The 24287-nt window shown below is 42.9% G+C and overlaps 2 protein-coding genes across 3 annotated transcripts in view; both read right to left on the bottom strand.

Annotated features, from left to right (window-relative positions):
- Window positions 1–7435: 7435 nt before the first annotated feature.
- LOC112258947 lies at window positions 7436–14294 on the bottom strand. 2 transcript variants are annotated; one of them, XM_042307344.1, is made up of 6 exons: window positions 14182–14294; window positions 11306–13347; window positions 10971–11064; window positions 10829–10878; window positions 10483–10554; window positions 7436–8751 (listed from the first exon to the last, which is right to left on the bottom strand). In XM_042307344.1, the coding sequence occupies exon 2, from the start codon at window positions 13342–13344 to the stop codon at window positions 12343–12345; it is 1002 nt and encodes a 333-aa protein (XP_042163278.1). In that variant the 5' UTR covers window positions 13345–13347; window positions 14182–14294; the 3' UTR covers window positions 7436–8751; window positions 10483–10554; window positions 10829–10878; window positions 10971–11064; window positions 11306–12342. The 2 variants fall into 2 exon arrangements, with proteins under 2 accessions (XP_042163278.1, XP_042163279.1); XM_042307345.1 differs by lacking the exon at window positions 14182–14294 and adding an exon at window positions 13908–14169.
- A 227-nt stretch (window positions 14295–14521) lies between these two features.
- The window catches only part of LOC112234104 (myosin phosphatase Rho-interacting protein-like), a 32615-nt gene continuing 22849 nt past the window's right edge, over window positions 14522–24287 (bottom strand). The window contains 10 exon segments of the mRNA XM_042307111.1: window positions 14522–15100; window positions 17390–17549; window positions 17740–17826; window positions 18124–18225; window positions 20341–20500; window positions 20741–20858; window positions 21024–21171; window positions 21344–22006; window positions 23214–24026; window positions 24153–24257. Coding sequence (XP_042163045.1) covers window positions 15084–15100; window positions 17390–17549; window positions 17740–17826; window positions 18124–18225; window positions 20341–20500; window positions 20741–20858; window positions 21024–21171; window positions 21344–22006; window positions 23214–24026; window positions 24153–24257 — 2373 coding nt within the window. The 3' untranslated portion in view covers window positions 14522–15083.

Below are 24287 nucleotides of genomic sequence, written 5' to 3'. Positions count from 1 at the left end.
TCTTCCCTATACTTTCCTCTCCTTTCATTCAAAATGAAATAAAGCAATCTGAAATGAAGCTTGAATCTGTTGTGTGGCTTTGAAGTGTGCGGTGCCTGAGAGGCTGCAGCATGGCTGGCTGGTGGCGACAGAAAGGATATGTGCTACTAGACTAGATCACAGTGGAAATGACCACTCTGTGTTGTGTTGAAAGTATAATTCATCTGGATGAATCATAGTTCTGGTGTTTATTTAAAAGGTTTTTTAGAGAGCCCACTCAATGACGCCCCACTCAATTCTGAAACCACTGATGCATTGTTTCTGCTCAGTTGTGATGTACAGTGAAGTGATTTAATCCAAAACAGGGCTGGTCTGTATTATACAATCCCAGATGGGATGTTGGCAAATGTGACCCAGGATTTCTAGTTAAACCACGTTAAACCCTCACTACTAACCAATAACTACTTGCAAATGGCTTATGTAGTCTAATAATGTAGAGTGTAGTTCAGAGACTACTGGCCACAAAATGTTGCTAGCTCATTTGAAAAATATATATATATTTGATTTTTTTCTCCCCAATTTCTATCTTGTCTCATTGTTGCAACTCCCCAACGGGCTCGGGAGGTCGAAGATCGAGTCATGCGTCCTCCGAAACATGACCCACTAAACTGTGCTTCTTAACACCTGCCCACTTAACCCAGAAGTCAGCTGCACCAATGTGCCTGAGGAAACACTGTTCACCTGACAACCGAGGTCAGCCTGCAGGCACCCGGCCCGCCACAAGGAGTCACTAGAGCGTGATGAGCCAAGTAAAGCCACCCCACATTGTGTATCACAATGATGAAGCGTGTGGAGATAATGAGAAGGGGTGAGTGAATAGGTTGAGCATCAGTGCTTGAGACAACCAGTACCAGGGCAGGCCTGTGGATCTGCTTGGATACAGCACAGCAGCTCACCCTGGCCAAGGCAGTGCTGCTGCTGCTGGAGTGGAAATCATCAGGACTGCATGTTCAGCATAGCAATTACTATAGAGCACTGCACTGCACACCTCACTGCCTCTCCACTCCACTGTCATGTTTACTGTCTCTACTGTAGCTGTGGCTAGCAGGGGGAGAGCAGCTGGGAGGATAACGGTTTGATACATCCTTAAATACTATCTGAATGTTACTTTAATGAAAAAAATACAATCATGTTCAGTCTCCTTAGCTAATCATGCACACCAAGTGTAAGACCACAGAGATGACCTGTACAGATGTAGGATCTTAATTTAATCACCCTGCTGCAGGAAAACTTGTAGTGTATTCAAGGTTTAAAAAGGTTTTTGAAGTTTGTAATTTCCATTTTGAAATTTCAGACCTGATTTTGTGTATCAATACTGACAAAAATGTCCATTAGTTATAATCCACATTATAATTCCCATTTCCTGTTGCTGCAGGATTGTTTTCCTGCTGTAGCAAACTGGCTCAAATGAAGATTTGACATCTTTAGATGTGAATAAAAGAGTGTGATACTGTATCCAACTCTGAGGGATATTAAACTGGCCACAGTGTGCCTGTTTATCCTGTGTGGAAGAGCCTTTATAAGAGCCTTGAGCAAATGTGTAAGAGCGTGTGAACTTATTGCCAAGTAGAGAGCGGAATGGCTTACAGGTCTAGTGGAACTGTACATTTCATCTCCAAGTCCTGGAGGTTGGAAACCCTTGAGGGGTAAACATGCAGGAGGCTTTTCACATCCACAAGAGTATATTGTTGGGAGCAAGTCCTCTACATATAGACATCTCAAATCAAATCAAATCTAAAATCAAATCACAGTTTTGCAGATGATATTACAGATGCAGCAAAAATACTTATGATTCTAGCTCCAACAGTGCAGCAATATCTGCCAATACCAATAGACACATAATCCAAAAATGAACAAAAATAAATAAAGAGGGAGAACAAGAAATTAAGACATATCACACAGAAAAATATGTTTGGCAAAAAATAGATAACTGGTGTGAAATGGACTCAAATTATAAAAAATAATCTGACTCAAGCAATAAAATATAATCTGACTCAAACTATTTTAAAAAATATGATTTATTATCTGACTCTCAGATTATGAAAAATTATCTGACTGAAATTATAAAATAATCAGACATAAATTATAACAAATAATCTCTATTAGGAAATTCTCCATGAATAACTATTTTTCAAAGAGTAGATAGAGTCATGGTCACACGACAATAAAATATTAATGTGAAGGCGATTCCACAACTTCTTTCACTGAGGATACTAGGTCATTGAACCCAGGGGAGAGACGAAGCCATCCCTCATGGTCCAACATTTATCACTCTGTGTCCAATATGTCAACCTGATGCACTCCGTAATTCTCCAGGTTATTTTGGGGCTTCAACAACACAAGCCAATGTGTAATAGTGTGGTGAAATATTGATTCTCGATTGCGTGCTGCCAAAATGACTCGCGCCGCTGACAAAGTACAGACCTGTAACCTATGTCACAGTGATATACTGTGGGGGCACTTACATGATTTGCAAAGATGGTGTTTGATCTATACAGCCTGGAGTGCATGTGTGCCTCAAATGTGTGACATCTGATTACGTAACAGAGCATTTGTGAGGGCAGAGGTTTTGGCAGAGATAAGAGTTATAATGATGTTATTTTGTGATTTCACGTTTTGTGCATTAGTCATAGGGCATAGGCAGGGGTGGACACCCCCTCCCTGGAAAAAAATATTTTCGTTTTCTTTGTCGTTGTGTGTCGTTTTCTTTGTCGTCCACTGCCATCCTTAAATTCTCATATATGCGTCAGAATCAAACAGTTGCTCTTCTTGATTGTTGACCAAAGACCAATCAATGGTATCGGGTCGCGCATATCCAGATAAGAGACCAGATTTCTTTTTCTAATTTTGCCAGGCACAACATAGTAGGCCTACGTTTATCATCCATATAAAATACAGTTTGCTAGAACAACAGGCTACCTGACGATTTGATTTATCATTTTCATATTTCTGACCAAGTTTGGGTGGCTACTGTCTAAAGATAAGCAGCTGCAACATGCCCTCAATATTATGGGATGAAGATGTAACATATTTTGGACAACGTATTACAATATTTGTGATGAAGAAGAGGACAACCCTGCTGCCAATGAGCACTCCGCAGGCAGGATGTACTCAAAAATGATGGCGCTGTGCGAATTTATTACAATATTTGTGAGGAAGAACAGGGGTACCCTGCTGCTAACGAGCACTGCAGGCAGGATGCACTCCAAAATGATGGCGCGGTGCAGAAACAGCATGCTTTACAATCAGATCCTGCAACCTCCATTTATAGTATGCTACAAGCAGGCTGTATGATTGCTCTGGACTCCAGAGAAGTGACATGATATACCCCAAGTTGATATTGGCTGCTAACATGAATGAATTTCAGCTATACATGCAGGTATAAAACGCAGTTCTGTAGTCTATATTGCGTTTTGAAAATGCATCACTGTTTATGGCTGTAATGACAGGCTACATTTGTACAGCGACTGTGCGGGCATGTTCTTGTGTAGTACACACGTGCTTACGTTGGGGTCACAGGTTTTGTACCAGTCCTTAATCAGGGTCATGGGTCAACAAGTTTGAAAACCACTGGGATACATGATAGTGACAACAAATGGAGTTGGGTTGGATAAAGCCTAGTAATGATAGGCTACAGTATTTCAAATGGAGTTGGGTTGGATATAGCCTAGTAATGATAGGCTACAGTATTTCAAATGGAGTTGGGTTGGATATAGCCTAGTAATGATAGGCTACAGTATTTCTTATCTTCTATGATGACTGGAATTGTGTTGGTCATTGTTAATAAGTGCAGCATTTATTCCAGTTCAAAATAGTTTAGCAAAATACTTTACTCATCAGATTGTGCTGCTTTCCTCTGTTCTTGTAATAATTGATGCGGGACATTTTGGGAGGAGAGACCTTTTTTTTTTCATTAACCCCAAATGGTCTGTGCAAGGCCCTGTTGTGCATCCTTTATTTTGTGGCCCTGGGATGATGATATTCTGAGTGACCTGCAATGGCATTGTGCTGCTGTGCTGAGCTGCTGAGATAGTGGGAGGGATTGTGATCGAATGAGCCTGTCAGAGTCCTGGGAGCTGAGATAACACTGCGCCCAGAGCTAAGGCTGCTGCATGCACGGAGAGAGGAAGAGGGAGTCAGAACGAGACAGAGAGCGGGAGAGAGAGGAGAGAGAAAGAGAGGGAGGAGATGGAGAAAGAGAGTGAAAGGGTGAGAGAAGTGTGGGCCTTAGGCATAAACATTATAATGAGACAATTTAGCGTGACAGAGCTCTCCCTGTCTCTCTTAACTTAATCTCTAAAATAAACAAGCGATTATTTATCTTAGATACACCTAAAACGCTTGTCCTAACAAAACACTTGATACAGAGTTAAATGATAGCTCTTACAGGTCACTCCATTCACTGAAATGGCCCAAAGTCAAACAAGGTTAGCAATTATGATGCTGGCATTTTTGCTGTGTTTACAACTTACACCTACGTTAAATACATTCTTCTTATACCCAGTTAACATTTGAAAAGGCTTTTATAGTGGAACTGCCCTAGTTACATCATCATCTGATGAGTTCTACTGGGTTTACAACCTACACCTGCGTTATATTAATATCTCTTATACCTGGTCACAGCATTAACTGATGTGTCAACTTGTTGTATTCCACACATTGGTGATAGAGGAGAGGGGTTGGGGAAATACTTACAGTAGGATACTGTAGGAAAAATGTGAAATGTCATGGTATTTATGCAGAAGCAAATTATTTCCACTGTCATAATGACTGAAATACAACCCACATTATGTTGGATGATGCAAGTGTTTCATAATTGTCCAATGAGGCATAATACATGTTTTGTATTTTCCACCAAACTCTTAGCATCTGTCATCTTCAGACAGACATCCAGCATAATCAGTCACCTACAGGTGTAGGATCTTAATTTGATCTATATTGTCACAAGAAATAATCTAGCCAAAAGTATGCTACATGAAAAGTGCTGCTGTTAATATACATTAATACCTTCATAAAAGTATTCAAACCTCTTGACTTTTTTCACATTTTGTTGCGTTACAGCTTTATTCTAAAATGTATAAAATTGTTTTTTCCCCTCAACAATCTACACACAATAGCCCATAATGACAAAGCAAAAAAATTGTATTGACATTTTTGCAAAATGTATTAAAAGTAAAAATACTGAAATATCAAATTTACATAAGTATTCAGACCCTTTACTCAGTACTTTGTTGAAGAACCTTTGCCAGTGATTACAGCATTGAGTCTTCTTGGGAATGATGCTACAAGCTTGGCACACCCATGTTTGGGGAGTTTCTCTGTTTTTTCTCTGCAGATCATCTCAAGCTCTGTCAGGTTGGATGGGGAGCTTTTACTGCACAGCTATTTTCAGGTCTCTCCAGAGATGTTCGATTGGGTTCAAGTCCGGGCTCTGACATTCAGAGAATTGTCCCCGAAGCCACCCCTGCATTGTCTTGGCTGTGTACTTAGGGTCATTGTCCTGTTGTAAGGGGAACCTTCGCCCCAGAGGTCCTAAGCGCTCTGGAACAGGCTTTCATCAAGGATCTCAAGGATCTCTCTATACTTTGCTCCGTTCATCTTTCCCTCAATCCTGACTAGTCTCCCAATCCCTGCTGCTGAAAAACATCCCCACACCGTTATGCTGCCACCACCATGCTTCACTGTAGGGATGGTGCCAGGTTTCCTCCAGATGTGACACTTGGCATTCAGGCCAAAGAGTTCAATCTTGGTTTCATCAGACCAGAGAATCTTGTTTCTCATGGTCTGAGAGACTTTAGATGACTTTGGCAAACTCCAAGCAGGCTGTCATGTGCCTTTTACTGAGGAGTGGCTTCCATCTGGTGGCTTCCATTGGTAGAGTGCTACAGAAATGGTTGTCCTTCTGCAAGGTTCTCCCATCTCCACAGAGGAACTCTATAGTTGTCAGAGTGACCATCGGGTTCTTGGTCACAACCCTGACCAAGGCCCTTCTCCTCCGATTGCTCAAGCTCTAGGACGAGTCTTGGTGGTTCCAAACTTCTTCCATTTAAGAATGATGGAAGCCACTTTATTCTTGGGGAACTTCAATGCTGCAGAAATATTTTGGTACCATTCCCCAGATCTGTGCCTCGACACAATCCTGTCTAGGACCTCTATGGACAATTCCTTCGACCTCATGGCTTGGTTTTTGCTCTGACATGCACTGTCAACTGTGGGACCTTTTATATTGACAGGTGTGTACCTTTCCAAATCATGTCCAATCAATTGAATTTACCACAGGTGGACTCCAATCAAGTTGTAGAAACATCTCAATGATGATCAATGGAAACAGGATGCACCTGAGCCAAATTTTGAGTCTTATAGCAGAGGGTCTGAATAATTATGTAAATAAGGTATTTCAGTATTTTTTTTTTATACATTTGCAAACATTTCTAAAAAACAGTTTTTGCTTTGTCACTATGGTGTATTGTGTGTAGATTGCTGAGGATTTTTTTCAAATCCATTTAGAATAAGGCTGTAACAAAATGTGTAAAAAAAAGGTCTGAATATTTTCTGAAGGCACTGTGTGTTAGTGTGGGTTTTCAGTGAATTTATGTAAATCACAAAGTTCATCGGTACTTCTTGCAGTGCAGGAGCATTCTCAGCAACAAAAGTGCTAAAATGAAGATCCTACATCTGTATGCTAAGAGATCAAACTGTTAGCATATGGAGCTGCCATTCCAAATGGCTGTCCATGTGTAAACCCTTGTAATGAAAGGCAGCTAAATATAGTCTCATCTTCCATGGGGAGGAAACACAACAGCTGTTTGAATATTCTCTGTGAAATTGGCTGCTTAAAATGCAGATTTGCTCAGTTAAACCCTCTTATTGGAGACAAAGCCACAGCTCTCTCACACAGGATTGGGATGCCTGTCTATTTTAGCAGGTGGGAACAAGGTTATATTCTGAGTTCAACAAGGTGAGATATGCTCTGAGCACCACCCACCAGGTCAGGATGACACCCAGGTAAAAGTGAGGCAGACACGCGCAGTAAAACATTGAGAGCAGATTATTCCTGATAACAGAGGTAGAATAGAAGAAAAGGTCACAGAAGGCGTCTGAACAGTTTGAGGAAGAATTATTCATACAAGGAGAGGGTGAATGGTTCAACATGACAGTAGCAGTCTAGAATAGGGCAGTTATCTACAATTACTGTACTTACATAAAGAGAACATAAACAGCACGGATACATCCAGACTTCCCTTTGTTGAATGCAACACAAGTTCAACATATGTTGAGCATTTTTATACAGAATATCTTAACCTAACCTGTCCCACTGAATCACGGCTACTGAATCATGGATACCTCTAATAAAAGAGATGAATTATGATAAAAAAATTATCACATCTTAAAACAGTTGACGTACACAGGAATGTCAGCTTTTATTCAAACAGGTGACAAAAAGGCAACAGTTGCAAGCTGTTACAGACAATTAATTCCATGTGTTAGCCATCTCTTCCTCACACATATGTAAGACTGGAACACCCATACCTTTCCTTAATGGACTGCATTAACAGAACCCAGTATAAAATGATAATCTCTGGAGCCAATGATATCAGGTCAAATTCAAAATCACTTCACACTGGGCACAGACATCAATGCAACATCTATTCCACAGTGGTTCAACGTAATTTTATTGAATTGACGTGGAAACAATGTTGATTCAACCAGTGTGTGCCCAGTGGGTTGAATGTATCAACCTTTGCAAACTTTGTGCAAAACAGACATTGTACCTTTTCCTCATTGAGCAGCACTACCACCATGTCAGCTGAACATTACATAAATAAATATGCACAACATGATTAAATCATAAATAGAAAATAAATATGCCTTTATGACTGAATTTAGATAGCAGCCCAATTCTGATATTTCTTTTAACTAAAATGGTCTTTTGACCAATCAGATCTGAACTAGATCTGATGCGAAAAGATCTGAAGTGATTGGTCAAAAGACCAATTAGTGGAAAAAATATCTGAAGTGGGCTGTCTGTGTAAGCGTAGCCATAGAAGCCTTTCTGGAGATCCATCACTTCCTCTGTTGCCTTTTAGATTACTAAAGCATACCACCAGGATAATCTGAGATGCAAAAATCCTTATAGTAACATACAGAAATCTGAATTTCAAAGTAGCAATCTTGCAAAACAAGTCATATTATCAGGGGAGTGACTGGTTGGCCTTTCAATCACTGTTAATTAGGATGAATACTGAACTCAACTATTGTCCTCTCAAGGTTCCTATTAAATAAAGGTTCCTATCAAATAAGGAAACTATAGCAAGTCTGTCACACATTGTGAACACAAAAACATGTCAATCGTCATTTCAGTATTAAAAGGTAAAAAGACCAAACATAGATATAAAACTTCAACAAAATAAAACATTTTGGTCTTTCAACAAAGCAAACAGCACAACAAACCTGGCAACACAACTCTCAAGCTTCCACAGTGGAGACGGGCCAAAAAGACTACGGCCATCTGCAGGCAGACACACAATAAGAGCATTTGGCTTCACTGGTACAATCAATTCAGAATCATTAATAATACTAAAGTAACATGGACTCAATGTAAACATTCAAGAGATAAAAGAAAACATGAATAGAATGTTGCAGTTCTTCCACAGCCTCTTATCTGGGGTGAAGGAGAGTATCTATCCGATGGCTGCTGCCAATGGGGTTTAGCTGTCAGGAAAACACAAGGGAACAGTGATACGGTTATAGAATTGGACAAAAATAATCAGTTGCTCAAGTTTCAGTACACATATATAGTAGCTAGGGTCACACACTGAAATAGACATGGGTGTGAAAGTACATACTTTCTGCACCACATTCACTCATTTATCTCTTGCAAAGCCCGAGATAAAAATATATTTTTTACAACTGCAGAGAAAATCAAATCAGTTTCAACATGGTAGGCTATGAATGTTAACCCAGAAGCCCTTGCAGCAGATTGAGGATATTCTTTTAGCACAGTTGGCAAATCAGTGTCATTGCTTTTTCACACCTTGTCCTGCCAGGGTCCCAATCACTAGGTAGGTTCTCATGTTCCACACAGCTCATCTCACTGAGGGAAGGTCTGCCTGCACTCATCAACAGCAGGCTGTACCTCTAAACCTTCCTGTTAGGATTCTTAAATGGAATTCAAACCTCTTTCAACTTCAAAGTAATTATCATGGCTTTTCTGACATTTCTGTGCATAATCCCTGTCAAACTGACACTGTAGATTGTGTGTGTGTTCCTTAATCAACTAATAATCCAAATTGAATTTGGAATCCTCTAGAGTAGGGGGTGGCAGGTTTGAATCCCGAGCCAACTAGGTGAAAAATCTTTCAATGTTTTCCCCTTGAGCAAGGCACTTAACACTAATTGCTCCTGTTAGTCGCTCTGGATAAGAGCGTCTGCTAAATGACTAAAATGTAAATGTTAATGTTCCCAAACATTTTAGCTTTGCGATCCACCTTAAGTGTTTGAGCTGTGAAAAAACATACACAGACAGAACAAGTCAAAAATACAGTTTAAAAAAATAATAAGTAAAAAAATCTAATCTGGTAGTGGAGAGAAACATTTTACGTTTTGAAGCTAATTTCCAGCAATTCTACACATTTTGCTGTGAAGTTTAAATAAAATGTTGCTTTATAAAGAAAATTTTGTTCTGCAATTGTATACATGTTGCAATTGATCTGGGAGAAAATGTGGCAGATCTTAAGCACATTTCCTGCAATTCTACACATTTTGACAGACTAGTGCTGTATTCCTATGCTCAAACATTATAACAAAATCAATGGGGCCTGGTTGTCTAGCTCAAAGATTATAGGCTATTATTTACAAATATGTAGGTCCATTATATTTTCTACATATTTTCTATTTGGTTTTAATCATTTAAATTCACACAAAGCATTTTTCTATCCCAAAAATGTATCATCAATTTTTTTTTACATGATGTTTTTTGGTAAAAATGCAATGGACAAAAAATGTAATCCCATGACCCACCTGGACCCCTGCCACAGCCCACAAGTGGGTCCAGACCCAGTTTGGGAACAACGTGCTCCAGAGGATCATTAGCACAAACTTGTTTGAGTTTGATGTCACTTTGAACAATAGTGAAATCTTACCCTAAGTCCTGTTTTAAACATACTGTGGGTAAAGATGCTCAACTTATTTGTGGAGAAAACAATTAAATCAACACAGTCTTAGGGAAGCCTAGCTGTTCCAAACACTAAAACAAGCTCTAACATGATGCACAATCACAGATCTCTCACAGTCTGACTGATGAGCATCAATGACTAAATACCGTCCTGTTTACAAATAAACCCGGAGCTCTTCCAAAGGACACACATCTATAGTTAGTACATTTTAAACCGTCTGGTCTCACATGATGAATGTAACATGTCAAGGGCATAGAAAATCACATACCTTCCATGGTGTCCAATTCCTTCTCTCCTGTCATCTGTTGTCTGGCATGTTCACACCTCTGAATGATTTATTCTGGAAAGGACAAAAGTGCAATATTTCAGAAACACTGCGCTACTAGATCTCAGATCAAAAAGTAATGATCTTTAGGCAACCCTATATTTTAAGGGTCCATAATAAACCATTTATAAGGCATTTACAAACAGTTTGCTCACCATTTATTAATCATTACACCTACATTTGTAAATGTTAGTAAGATAGCTATTCACAAATGTACATATATTTCCTTAAACATCCTGTGTTTTGTTATTTTACCAGGTACTGCTGGAATGACAACTGCTACATCTACCTTGTGCTTTGGACATCTCATGGAGAAGTTTTCCTCATTAAGCACACAGCCTGTCAAGATAGATAGAAAATAAAACATTTAGTCAACACAATGTTTCTTCATTGACATAATTGTACATAGGCAGAGCAGGACAGCTTCCCACCTGACTGAGCTGCACAGCAGTAGTGGTACTTATTGGGGCACCCTTTCTGGAAGCAGCCCATGGTTGCACCTGCTGCGTGGCATGTTGAACACACCTGGAAAATAAAGGAAATGTAAAAAAGCATGTTTGCATAAAGCTGTATTTGAGAGGCCAAGGAAACAGTGAAGGAGTAAGGCACTGTGTGTTACCTAGTCATAAGCATAATGGTCTTGAGTCTATCTGAGCTGCTTCAGTTTGGCCTTATTCAGTTATGTTCTCAACTATGTTACACTCGAGATATGCAAGCACAAATGCACATTATCTCAAACAAAGAGGTATCGTTGAATTTGACTCACTGTTTCTTGGGCGAACCGAACAGCCTCCTCCAAGCCGTAGAGCTTTCCTTTAACCAAGAAAACACCTGTGGACCATATGCCACAGTCCTCGTGGATCCAGCATTCATTGGTGTTGTGGGGCACCACAGGCAGACTGTGGCCGTCCATCACGCAGCCATTTGTTCTGAGCTTTTTGGCTGAAGGCAATGTGGAGCTTTCACTATCACTGACTGTGATGCAGCAGTCATCAACTACAGCCTCTACTCTAGGCACATTGCTCAGTTCATGTAACCCATTCTCCCCTACCTGACCACATAGGCCTATCTTGCAATCTACAGACAGTTCACTGTCCTTGTATTTTCCCTCTGGGCCTGCTGTTTGCCTTGTTCCTCCAAAGCAGGTTCAGTTGGATAGTAAGGTCCGTGTAGGTCCCCTAGGCCACAGCATTAGCAGACCCACCACACAGGCAGCACACCATTAGGGGCTGACACTTACTCTTTGAGCTGAGGCGACCCAGATGATAACAAGACGTTTTAGGAACAACACCAGACAAAGACCCAGTTGGTTGTTGTTGCTGTCCTTTGTTCCGCCTCACATCCTTCTCCTCCTGCTGATCGTTGATCACTGTACAAGAAGAGTACTCCCTCTGCTCCATGTGCACAAAAGGGCAAAAGTCCTCTGATTTACTGGCCCTTTTGTCCTGTTTGTAGTTTGCATATTTCAGCTTGATTTCTGCCTCTTCATGGGAGAACATGGAGGATGAGCCGGCTTGTTTGTGTTTCTCCCTCCTCTGTTTTGTTTTACTTGCTGCTGCTTTTCTACTACTTGAGGCCTGCTTTGCTGGGCTTCTCTGGTGGGTTTTCTGCTTGGTTCCTGACCTTTTGCTCCTGGGTGAGAGGGCTTTGTCCACTCCTGTTGGATGTCTTCCACATGTGTGGCCTTGGTCCTTGACTCTGTAGCAGGTGATGATCCTCTCTGTGGCCTTCTAAAGGAACGTAGGCTCTCAGAGGGGTCCTGTCGAACTGTCCGACGGTCCACATCAGAGTCATCAGATTCTACTACACACCTGTACAGGTAGACAGTTGGCTGTAACCAAGACTCATCCTCTGAACTAGATGACTTCTCTTTTGAGTCCATTGTGTCGCCAGAATGTTCCTTGGGTAATATTCTACTTGAGTTTTTGGTATGTAATTTTGAATGATGGCGATTGACATTGTTGATGAGTTTCTGAGCGCTGACCCCAGGCTGTATTGTTCTAGGATTGGAGAAAGGCTTTTTTTTACAACATTACTAGCTTCACCTGTCAGCCTTTTCTCATTTTGAACATCAACAGGTAAACTGCGAATCTTTTTCTTTTCATTGGTGATGGGAACTTCAATGACATCACTATCATCACTTGAGATATCCACAGGAGACCTGACATATTTCCCATAAACAGCAGCTAATTCCGACAGGTTAAGAACAGGTTTTGCATTCACTGACATCTCCTCTGTGCTTTCAGATGAATCCTCTGAATATGTATTGTCAGGACTGGGGGAACTCAGTGTCTGGGGCAGTAGAAAACAACCTTTAGCTTCACCCAAAGAGACAGCGCCAGGGGATGGAGAATCCACTAAGGGACTAACAGATCCCCTGTCTAAATAGTCCTGAAGAGATGGTGCTTCCTTAGAACTGGAAACAAGCAAAATGACATCAGAGTCACTCTGACTCTCGTCTCCCTCAATACTTTCAGAAATGGGGCTCTCTGCATTTAGGCTCTCTGTAGGGTGTGGCTCGTACAACCCTGAGTCCCGTAAGCTTCTGTCCATACCATTATGTAAAAGGGGGGAGCGAACACAAGTCCTAGTCCCGTAGGAAAGTCTGACACCTGTGTCTGTTAGTGTTTTCTCAGAGAGGAGCTGCATGCAGGGCATGGACACATGGTCATCAGTGATGCTGTGCCAGTTGGGCTTCTTCATTAGGTCCAGAACCTCTGTGGTCCTGGGATTCAGATGACTCTTTCCACATCTCTTTGAGAGATCCAAAGCCATAGGATGAGGGTCTTGAGACGACAGCTCCATAACCTTAAGACAGATACAGTCACAAAGACGGTTAAGCCCATAGGTTCTTCAGTAGGCAAACTTCAAACCTAGCCTATATAGGTAGGATTTCAAAAGCAGCTTTTCTACACAATAGCTACAGACGTAGGATTTTACTTTGAGGCAGTTTGCTACATGTTTTGTAGGGATTGGTACGTTTTTGATTAGGGCAAATCATGTCAAGACATTTTAAAGCTAAATTACAAACTTTAGAAGCCTTTTAAAACCTTGAATACACTATTAAGTTTGTGTTTCCTGCCGTGCAGGAAAATTTCTCATCAACAAAGGGTGATCAAGTTAAGATCCTACATCTGTACTATTAATGCATCACTATAACAATAATTTATCGTTAAACCAAGCATTAATATTATTATTGATGATTATTAATTTGCAACTCGTGACAGCAAATTCAGTCTACAAAATGTAAGGTCGCATTGCGTGATACCATTTCGAGATAGAATCCATTTCTGAAATATTATTTCTTTCTAACGTCGTTACTAGAGAAAAATGGGAGCTGCCCGTTCAACGTAGTACCGGTTACCTACCCTTCGTCGTTCCTTGCTGCAGGTGAGTGCACTGATTACGATAGCTGGCTAGTGGCTAGCTAGCTACTTGCATCCAGGCCTTTGTAAACAGTGTGTAAACAAAGCCGCAATATAACCACAGCTAACGTTAGCCAGCGACTGTGTTGACAACCCGACTTTAGCTAGCTAGCTGGAGTTAGCTCGCTATTCATCCATAATAACATGCGTTATAACAAACATGTTGCCGAGAACCCATTATATTGGAAAATAGTTGTAAATAAACTATTTTACCTACCTTATAGAAATTAATAAAGTAAGCTGAAGGGGTGCTCCCTTTCCAAAAAGAGCATCTCGTAGTTTACTTGCATTGGTAAAGAACTCAGTTGGCAGCTTGTGGTAAACGGGCAATGCATTATGGGAGATGAGAGTTTTGTCAGTTTCATTTGATGTGGACCTGAACAAATATTTTATTAATAATGATAAATTTATGAATTTCCATTCATGATAAAGATGTTATTTTTTTGTTGTAAAATAAAATGTAATACATTCATAGAATATTTTGTATATTTCCCTGTCCTCTGACGATTTGATTATGTGATGATTATTCCGTAGCAGACTGATAAAAGGTCATACAATTTTTTAAAATAAATCCATTTAATTTATCATTAGATTACTTGACATGAATAAAGAACATCAAAATGTGTACTAGCAGGATCAAGATAAACGCCTCCAAATAAAACCATCCACTCACAAATAAATACTACTTTTACATTATAGACTCAGACGGTACATTCATACTTGTTCATGTATTTCACAGGTAAGAAAAGCTAACTTAATCTGAGTTGTCTTTAGAAATATCCCCGTTCAATAACTGGATTGGACATAGCAGTTTAATAATTCTACACATTTTACAAACTTCTTGAGATAAATGTTAGTCGTCAGGAAAACGTCTACAAAATGTCTAGCCTGTCAACAAAACGTAGACAGACTAAATAGTAGTGTGCGTTTAGATACAATGATGTAAAAATACAGAATCCTCAAATAATGCGCTTTTAAAATTCTGTAGTACAGTAACGGTAGATAGGACATAAAATGTTTGACAATATAACTTTGGATCTCTAAGTGCTAAATGGTGTAAACATGGATAGACCGATGAACAATCCATGTTGTGCGTTGTGTCTCTTTGTTCAGCTGCAGTTATCTTCCTTGACACTCTACGGAGAAAGAAACAAATATCAGAAATCAGAAGCTTGTCTTTCAAAAGTGATTACTGTCAGGCCACATAAAGAATCACCAACAGCTTTTCTAATACTGGCATGGCATAGTATTTTTTTCGTTGACATTCCTACATTTCGCAGACATGCAGAAAATACAAGAATATTACACCATCCACTGAATTTGTAGAAGATTATTCACAAGGTGCAGCCATGCCCAAAATGTTGGCTACATTACCAGGACAGTCCGTTCTATTATTCAGACTAACAGAACGAGGGAGTATATGATGGATGAAAGAAGGATGAAAACCATTAGTTGCCTCCAATATAAGGATGAAAACCATTAGTTGCCTCCAATATAAGGATTAAAACCATTAGTTGCCTCCAATATAAGGATTAAAACCATTAGTTGCCTCCAATATAAGGATTAAAACCATTAGTTGCCTCCAATATAAGGATTAAAACCATTAGTTGCCTCCAATATAAGGATTAAAACCATAAGTTGCCTCCAATATAAGGATTAAAACCATTAGTTGCCTCCAATATAAGGATTAAAACCATTAGTTGCCTCCAATATAAGGATTAAAACCATTAGTTGCCTCCAATATAAGGATTAAAACCATTAGTTGCCTCCAGTATAAGGAATAAAAACAACTAGTTGGTTCCAGTATTGAGAGGTCAAAGTGCATGTATGAGGAAGAATAACAACCAGACCCCTAAGAGACACTGTAAAGGCTCATGAAAGGGCAAAACAGATGTTTCAGATATTTATTATACATGTGACAAAGACAAGATAGAACGGCCAAAGGGGGCGGTGTTGCAATCTACTGCAGAGATAGCCTGCAGAGTTCTGTCCTAATATCCAGGTCTGTACCCAAACAATTTGAACTTCTACTTTTAAAAATCAACCTCTCTAAAAACAAGTCTGTCACCATTGCCGCCTGCTATACACCACCCTCTGCCCCCAGCTGTGCTCTGGATACCATATGTGAACTGATTGCCCCCCATCTATCTTCAGAGCTCGTGCTGCTAGGTGACCTAAACTGTGACATGCTTAACACCCCGGCCATCCTACAATCTAAGCTTGATGCCCTTAATCTCACACAAATTATCCATGAACCTACCAAGTACAAACCCAAAGCCGTAAACATGGGCACCCTCATAGTTATCATCCTAACCAACTTGCCCTCTAAATTCACCTCTGCTGTTTTCAACCAAGATCTCAGTGATCACTGCCTCTTTGCCTGCATCCGTAATGGGTCAGCGGTCAAACGACCTCCACTCATCACTATCAAAAGCTCCCTGAAACACTTCAGCGAGCAGGCCTTTCTAATTGACCTGGCCCGGGTATCCTGGAAGGATATTGACCTCATCCTGTCAGTAGAGGATGCCTGGTTATTCTTTAAAAATGCCTTCCTCACCATCTTAAATAAGCATGCTCCATTCAAGAAATTTAGAACTAGGAACAGATACAGCCCTTGGTTCTTTCCAGACCTGACTGCCCTTAACCAACACAAAAACATCCTGTGGCGTTCTGCAATTAGCATCGAACAGACCCCGTGAATTGCAACTTTTCAGGGAAGTTAGAAACCAATATACACAGGTAGTTTTAATTGCTATATTGTATTTACTTCACCACCATGGCCTATTTATTGCCTTTACCTCCCTTATCTCACCTCATTTGCTCACATTGTATATAGACTTATTTTTCTACTGTATTATTGACTGTATGTTTGTTTTACTCCATGTGTAACTCTGTGTTGTTATATGTGTCAAACTGCTTTGCTTTATCTTGGCCTCAACTTGCCTACTTGGTTAAATAAAGGTGAAATAAATAAATATTTTTTAAATGTGTACCCAAAGGAGATCTCTATAGGGTTATGCTGCACCACTGTACAAGATGACTTCTAATAAGAGTCTCTTTCTTTCATTTATGTAAGAAATGGACAGAACGTCAAGGGTTATTCAAAATCTAAAGGACTAACTGACATGCTACAGCAAACTGCACAGATAACAGTCAGAGGATTCAGATACATCCAATATTATTGAGACACATAACAGAATGAGGTTATTCACAAATTGTCTGTATTACGCAATGAATGACGTCTGTACGATACAAACTAGTGATGCTGCCAAAACCAGAGGTGGTTGGGGAAACATCCAGCGAGACTTGGCTGTCATGCAGGTTTTGGCCTCAGAGTGGCAGCACTGAACACCTTGTAGTTTTCACATCAGTGGTTCATCTCTGAATCCCTGAAGGCAGGGCCACCAGCTTAATGTCATGTATACCATTATTATCTGTGTCCACTGCAGGTGAGAGCTCTCCTAGTGCTTTGTGGGCCAACCTCAGGTTCTCCCTGAGATGTCCCAGGTCTCTCTCTGCCTTGGCTCTCATGATGCTTAGCTCTGTGTAGATGTCCTTGTACGTCTCTGTTACATACCTCTTATCCTGGGGGGAACAGGGATTAGGCTATAAACAGGCACTATTACCAGGTTAAATAGAGTATGACCCATGCTAATATTTGTACAGTAATACATGGTAATAACAGGACAATAGTGTTGTCCATCTTATGTCTACTCTTCATACATTTATACAGACAAAGGCTATTGTTATTCTGTGTGCTGTGCTGTGATCTCACCCTGTGGGCTGTCTGGAGTTCATCCTTGAGCGAGGTGATCTTCTGCTTGAGGCACTGTACCTCTGACTCCTTCACACGCAGGGAGATCTAACAGTCAGACAGAATCACAGTTGATGCCTCAGACACAGGTACAACACCAGAGGACCACGGTGCCATAGATCAGCACAGAATGTACAGCACATGAGTATGTCATATGTTTTAGAGGCTGTAAGTTGGTCATGTTGCTAAGGGTGACATCTAGTGTTGTTACCAGTCAAAGGCAGATACAGTTTACCTTTACATCAAACTTTACTTGACTGGACTAGATAAAGAAGATATATAACCATTTTTTGTTATACTTAAGCAGCATAGCTATTGTGCAGTGAAGTACTACTGAAGACTTACCTCCAGCTCATACACATCTCTCTCCTGACTAAGAGGGAAGGCGTCCTGCTTGGCCAGAGAGCAAAGTCTGGTGATCTCTGCAGCAAGATGGCCACTCAGCTCCTGGAAAGACAACCACAGTCATCATTACTAACACTGTTACTTTGTATTTGATGACAAAGACAGAATTGGGAAATACTAAGGGAAATGTAAGGGACCCTCAAGGTTTTGTTGCAGAGTGTTGTAACAGTCTGATATTGTCACGCCCTGACCGTAGAGATCGTTTTATTCTCTGTTTGGTTGGTCAGGGTGTGACTCGGGTGGGAAACTCTATGTTCTGTGTTTCTATGTTTTGGTTGGGTATGGTTCTCAATCAGGGACAGCTGTCTATCGTTTTCTCTGATTGGGGAATCATACTTAGGCAGCCTTTTTTCCTTTTGTATTTTGTGGGTAGTTGTCTATGCTAGTGGCCTGTATAGCCCTAGTAAGCTACACGTTCGTTTTTGTTGTTTCTTGTTTTGTTGGCGACATTTATAATAAAGAAAAAAATACACTCACTACGCTGCACCTTGGTCCGGTCATTTTCAAGAAGACGTTCGTGACAGAACTACCCACCAGAAACGGACTAAGCGGCGTGGCCGGGAGAAGCAGACAGAGTGGACATGGGAAGACATTCTGTAAGGAAAGGGATCCTGGACGTGGGAGGAGATCCTGGCTGGAAGAGATGCACTGGAGGCCAGGCGCACTGAGCCGGCACCATCCGTCCTGGCTGGATGCCCACTCTAGCCCGTCCAATGCGGGGAGCTGGAATGTAGCGCACCGGGCTGTGCACACGCACTGGAGACACAGGCTCTGCGCACTGTGTCCCCGGTGCGTCTGCACAGCTCAGTGCATCCTGTGACAGTGCCCCTCATTTGCCGGGTGAAAGTAACCATCCAGCCAGGACGGGTTGTGCCAGCTCTACGCTTAAGACCTCCAGTGTGCCTCCATGTCCCAGTGTATCCGGTGCCTGCTCCATGCACCAGGCTTCCAGTGCATCTCCCCAGTCTGGTGAGACCTGTTCCGGTTCCACGTACCAGGCCTCCAGTATGTCTCCCCAGCCTGGTAAGCCCTGTGGCAGCTCTACGCACCAGGCTTCCCATACGTCTCCTCAGTCCGGTGAGACCAGTTCCGGCTCCACATTCGAAGCCTCCAGTGATGATCCATGGCCCGAAGCCTCCAGTGATGATCCATGGCACGAAGCCTCCAGTGATGATCCATGGCACGAAGCCTCCAGTGATGATCCATGGCACGAAGCCTCCAGTGATGATCCATGGCCCGGAGCCTGCAGTGAGTATCCAAGGCACGAAGCCTCCAGCGTTGATCCACGTTGAACCTCCAGCGACGGTCCCCAGTCCGGAGTCTCTAGTGACAGTCCCCAGTCCGGAGCCTCCAGCGAGGGTCCCCAGTCCGGAGCCTCCAGTAACGGGCCCCAGTCCGGGGCCTGCGGCGAGGGTCCCCAGTCCGGGGCCTGCAGCGAGGGTCCCCATTCCGGGGCCTGCGGCGAGGGTCCCCAGTCCGGGGCCTGCTGAGAGGGTACCTAGTCCGGGGTCGACTACGAGGGTCCCTGCACCAGAGGCGCCACCAAAGTGGGGGGGAGCCAGAGGTGGAGCAGGGTCTGCGTCCCGCACCGGAACTGCCACCGAGGTAGATGCCCACCTGGACCCTCCCCTATAGTGTCAGGTTTGCGGCCGGGGTTCGCACCGTTGGGGGGGGAGGGGTACTGTCACGCCCTGACCATAGAGATCTTTTTATTCTCTATGTTTGGTTGGTCAGGGTGTGACTCGGGTGGGATACTCTATGTTCTGTGTTTCTATGTTTTGGCCGGGTATGGTTCTCAATCAGGGACAGCAGTCTATCGTTGTCTCTGATTGGGGAATCATACTTAGGTAGCCTTTTTTCCTTTTGTATTTGGTGGGTAGTTGACTCTGTTAGTGGCCTGTATAGCCCTAGTAAGGTTCAAGTTTTTGTTGTTGTTTCTTGTTTTGTTGGCGACATTTATAATAAAGAAAAATGTACGCTCCCCATGCTGCACCTTGGTCCGGTCATTTTCAAGACGATGTTCGTGACAGATATGAAGTTTATAAAAGTATGCGTTATGCATTCTACTATGTGTGTTAAGACAGAGGACCCGGCAGCAGATTTAGTTGGCTTGGAGCAGAAACACTTGTGATGGTACATGGTCATAATGTGACTGACCTGGTTGCGAGTTCTGAGGTCCTGGTTCTCCTGCTGACACTGACACAGAGCCTGTCTCTCTGCCTCCAGGGCCTGGCCCAGGTGGGAGCTCTCCAGACACTTCAGAGAGTACTGCTGGGACAACACCTCCAGCTCCCTGTGACAGGAGACCAGCTCCTCACTACACACACACACACACACACACACACAAAACATGATCCTGAGAGCTGAAAACCACAGCCAAGACTAGACACAAGGTGCACTGTGTGTTATACAGACAGACATATACAGAGCCAAGGACAGGTAGAATGCAGATTATCAGTCCAAAACTCAGTGTTTGTCAGCCAATCCAGTGTACTATCTGGCCATGTGCTTTCCTTGACGATTTACAACCACATAGATCAACAGGTAGTACATTTACCTGTGTTGCCTGCATATTTCTCCAAGATTCACATCTCCTGCATTGTTGTTTTCATGGCATGCCCTCTGTATCTCTCTCTTGACTTCGGCACGGTGAGCGTTCTTCATTGCTTCAATTGCTAATTCCACAATAAAAGGGGATATGTTCACTCCATTAGAGTGGCATGGGAATGTGAGCTTATCAATATTCTGAGAAACTCTGCCTTCACACATACTGTAAATATCCTAAAAACATTTAACCTTTAAACATACACACACAACACACACACACTGTCCCCCCTCACCTGTGATAGTAGCAGCCGTCTCCTCCTCCAGCAGTCTGTCTGTGTCTAACTGCAGGCGCTGCAGGTCCTGCTGGTGTCTGTGCTGCAGTTCCCCCACGATCCTCTGCTGGGACTCCTCCATGGTGACAAAGCCATGCTCATATGTGGCCTGCAGGGGCAAACACAGACGCAGTGGACTGTTAGGTGATCCACAGTTCCATTGTTATAATGGTCACTACTCCCTGGGGTTGGTTCATTACATCTTAATTCTAGTGAATTCAGGAACAACCAAAAATATATTTGATGATCATCGACAATTGTTATTCTGGGAGTTGTCCTACCTTCAGCTTTTCTATGTCCTCCTTATGTTTCAGCTGGAGAGATGCCATTCTCCCATCATGCTCTGCTTTCATGTTGGCCATGACAGACAGCTGTTCCTCCAGATCCTTCACATGACCTCTCAGTGATGATAACACAATCTCCAGCTCCTCCTCCCCCAGAGTGTTTGCTTCTTCATGGGGTTCAGTAGTGCTCCTCTCCTCTACATCCTTATCAGTATCAACTTCCTGGATTCCTTTCTCTACCTCATCTACCCTACTCTCTACCTCATCTACCCTACTCTCTACCTTTATCTTTGAACTCTCAATGCTGTTGGTCAGGAAGTCACCCTCCACCACCTCTGCACACCTTCTAACCCAGCACACTTCCTCTACTGCAGTCACTCCCTGGTTTGGGCTTTCCACCTCCATTTTACCTGCAGCATTCATTGCAGGCATCTTTGTCTTCTGCTCACTTGCAGTGTCTAGTAGCTGTGTGGCTGTTTGCTGTGAGTCTATGTGTTCACCCTGCCTCAGGGGGTCAACCCAAATCCCACTGAGGAACACCCCTGTCTCTCCAGGTCTGGCTGTCTGGCCCCAAGCTGCCCAGCACATCTGCTGCACATCAAAGGAGAAGAAGCAATGAGCAGTCCCTGTTGAGTCTCTTGAAATTGGCTCTTGTGTAGAGTGTTAAGCCTACTGAGACGATAGGATGAGAAGGCTTCCATGGCGGTGCAGTGTATGGAAGCTAACCGGGGATCATTTACATTGTGGAAATGACAAAGTCTTTGTGCCAGGGACTGGAGCTCGTCATTGGCCGAGGCTATGCCTGAGGAGGCGATTTGGTTGAGCAGGAAAATTCTCTCCTGTGTGATCTCTTTGAAATGTCGGCTTATGAAGTCATCGGTGTCATTATGCTGGTTGTACACATTCCATATCCTCTCATCATCATCTTCCTCTTTCATTTCTGAACCTGTTTCACCTGCTATGTTTCCAATGATCTCCAGGTCTCTCAAAGAGCTGCATCCATTCATCCTGTCCAGGCCTCCAGTGTTTATGTTTAAATCTGTCTTATTATGAGAAAAAAGAGACTATGAGCTAGGAGGAGCGTTTGCTTTTCCACTACCATGTGTTCTAAAATCTGACTTAGAATCACATCTGTGAGTTTATCCTCATTGGACTGGGATGGGTTGACTTTCAAACTGTTCAACATCCTTCCCCAAAACTCCTCCTCTAACTGAAGCTGCCTGACCACTGTCTTGTTCACCTCCACACACTTTCTATCTAATGGCATCTTTACCACATCCATACCTGACCTGTCAATCACCTGCACTACTCTCCCTAATGTTCTGGACATCAATCTTATCCCTTCCATCACTTGCTGAACCCTTTCTTCACCTGAATCCAATATGACCTCCTCCTGCCATTTGCCTTCACTGCTACACCTTAATCCACTTTCTTTCTCCACTGTCCTTTCCTTCTCTACTTCCTCATTAAACCTAATGATGTCAGCCTCTGCCTCCATGGCTCTCTGGCTGTACAACCGCTCAGCCTCTCTGAGTTGTGTGTTGTGGGCCTGCAGCTCCCTGCAGGTCTGTTCTGTGTGCTGGAGCTGTCTCTCTAGTTCTAATTGCTTGGCCTCCATGGCCTGCAGACACTGTTGAAGGTGTTCCCGCTCCTTCTCTCCAAGGTGGTGTGTTTTGATATTCTCTTCCCAGCTTCCTCCTCTTCATCGTCATCATCATCATTATCATCATCATCATCATCATCATCCTCTTCTGCTGGGAAGCCCAGGTCTTTGAAAGTGTCCTCCCTGAGCTGCAGCTGTACCTCTGTCTCCTTCAGATGCTGGTCCATTGAGGCTAGTAGGGACTGGGCCTCCTTGAGCTGCTCATCTCTTCCTGCGCAGCTCCTTCTCCAGGCCTTTCACTTTGGCCTGGCTGTGCTGCTCTGCCTCAGGAAGGAACTGAGGTCCATTGTACTGAGTGATAAGCTCTGCTTTCAGTCTCTCTATCTCTCTGTCTGCCTCTGTCAGCTGGTTGAGCATCTCCTGGTTGCGCTGGTTGAGGGCCTCGTTCTGGATGCTGAGCAGCTCTACCTCCTGGGATAGTCTCCTCATCACGATGGCCTGGTCTGGGTCTACGTACTCCTCCGTGGGTCTGGGTGTCTCACAGCATAGTAGGTTGTCTATTCTCACGCTGTTGGCTCTTTCCTGAGTTTCCCCCATGCTCAGTGAATCTGGGCTCCATGCACAACTTTTTGTGTGCGATTCTGGAATCGATGTCTGTTGATGGCATCCATTTTCAAACTGTGTCTGAGAGCTAGTTTCACTGCCCAAGTTAGGCCCTCTGTTCTCACTTCCATTCTGCGGCACAGAGTAGGATGAGAGTTCTGTGTCTGAGGTTGGTGACATGACAGGTGTGTTTACTGATATAGGGCAGTCAGGGAACAGATCCTCCAGCCCCTGGAGGTTTCCCTCGGTGTCATGTAGCCAGATGCTGGGTGGTGGTGATGGGTGAGTTCCAGGGGAGCTGTGTTTCTCCAGAGGGGCCGATGACAGGGCCAGGCCAAGCTGCTTCTGGAGCTGCTCCTGTATGTCCTGTTTCTTCAGCTCCTGTTGCTGGAGGAGCTCTCTGGTCTCCCTGTACATGTCCGTCAGGCTTTTCAAAGAGGGAAGATCAGCTTCTGGGCACATTGGGGCCTCAAGCTTACAGGAGGAGGCAAGACAATTGTCTATAATTAGGTAGGCATCATTGTTGCAAAGTGGAAGTATTATAGATGGAAATACAGAGCATATCCATACTATGTATAGGCCAATATTATTTTTCCTTACCGGCAGGGAGGCATGATGCTGGAGTCCTAATGCAGTGCTCAAATGAGCCTCCAGCTCAAGCCTGCGTTGGTCTGACTCTGCCAACTGGCCCTTCAACTCTTCTACCTTTAATCACAAGACACAGAGATAAAGTAA

Source organism: Oncorhynchus tshawytscha, linkage group LG27 (genome assembly GCF_018296145.1).
Source record: "Oncorhynchus tshawytscha isolate Ot180627B linkage group LG27, Otsh_v2.0, whole genome shotgun sequence".
Taxonomy (NCBI): domain Eukaryota; kingdom Metazoa; phylum Chordata; class Actinopteri; order Salmoniformes; family Salmonidae; genus Oncorhynchus; species Oncorhynchus tshawytscha.
Note: the sequence above shows the minus strand (reverse complement) of the source record. Positions and strands in the feature narration are given on the sequence as shown.

Coding starts and splice junctions, on each gene's coding strand:
- LOC112258947 (XM_042307344.1), bottom strand. CDS start 13,344: ATGGAGCTGTCGTCTCAAGACCCTCATCCTATGGCTTTGGATCTCTCA.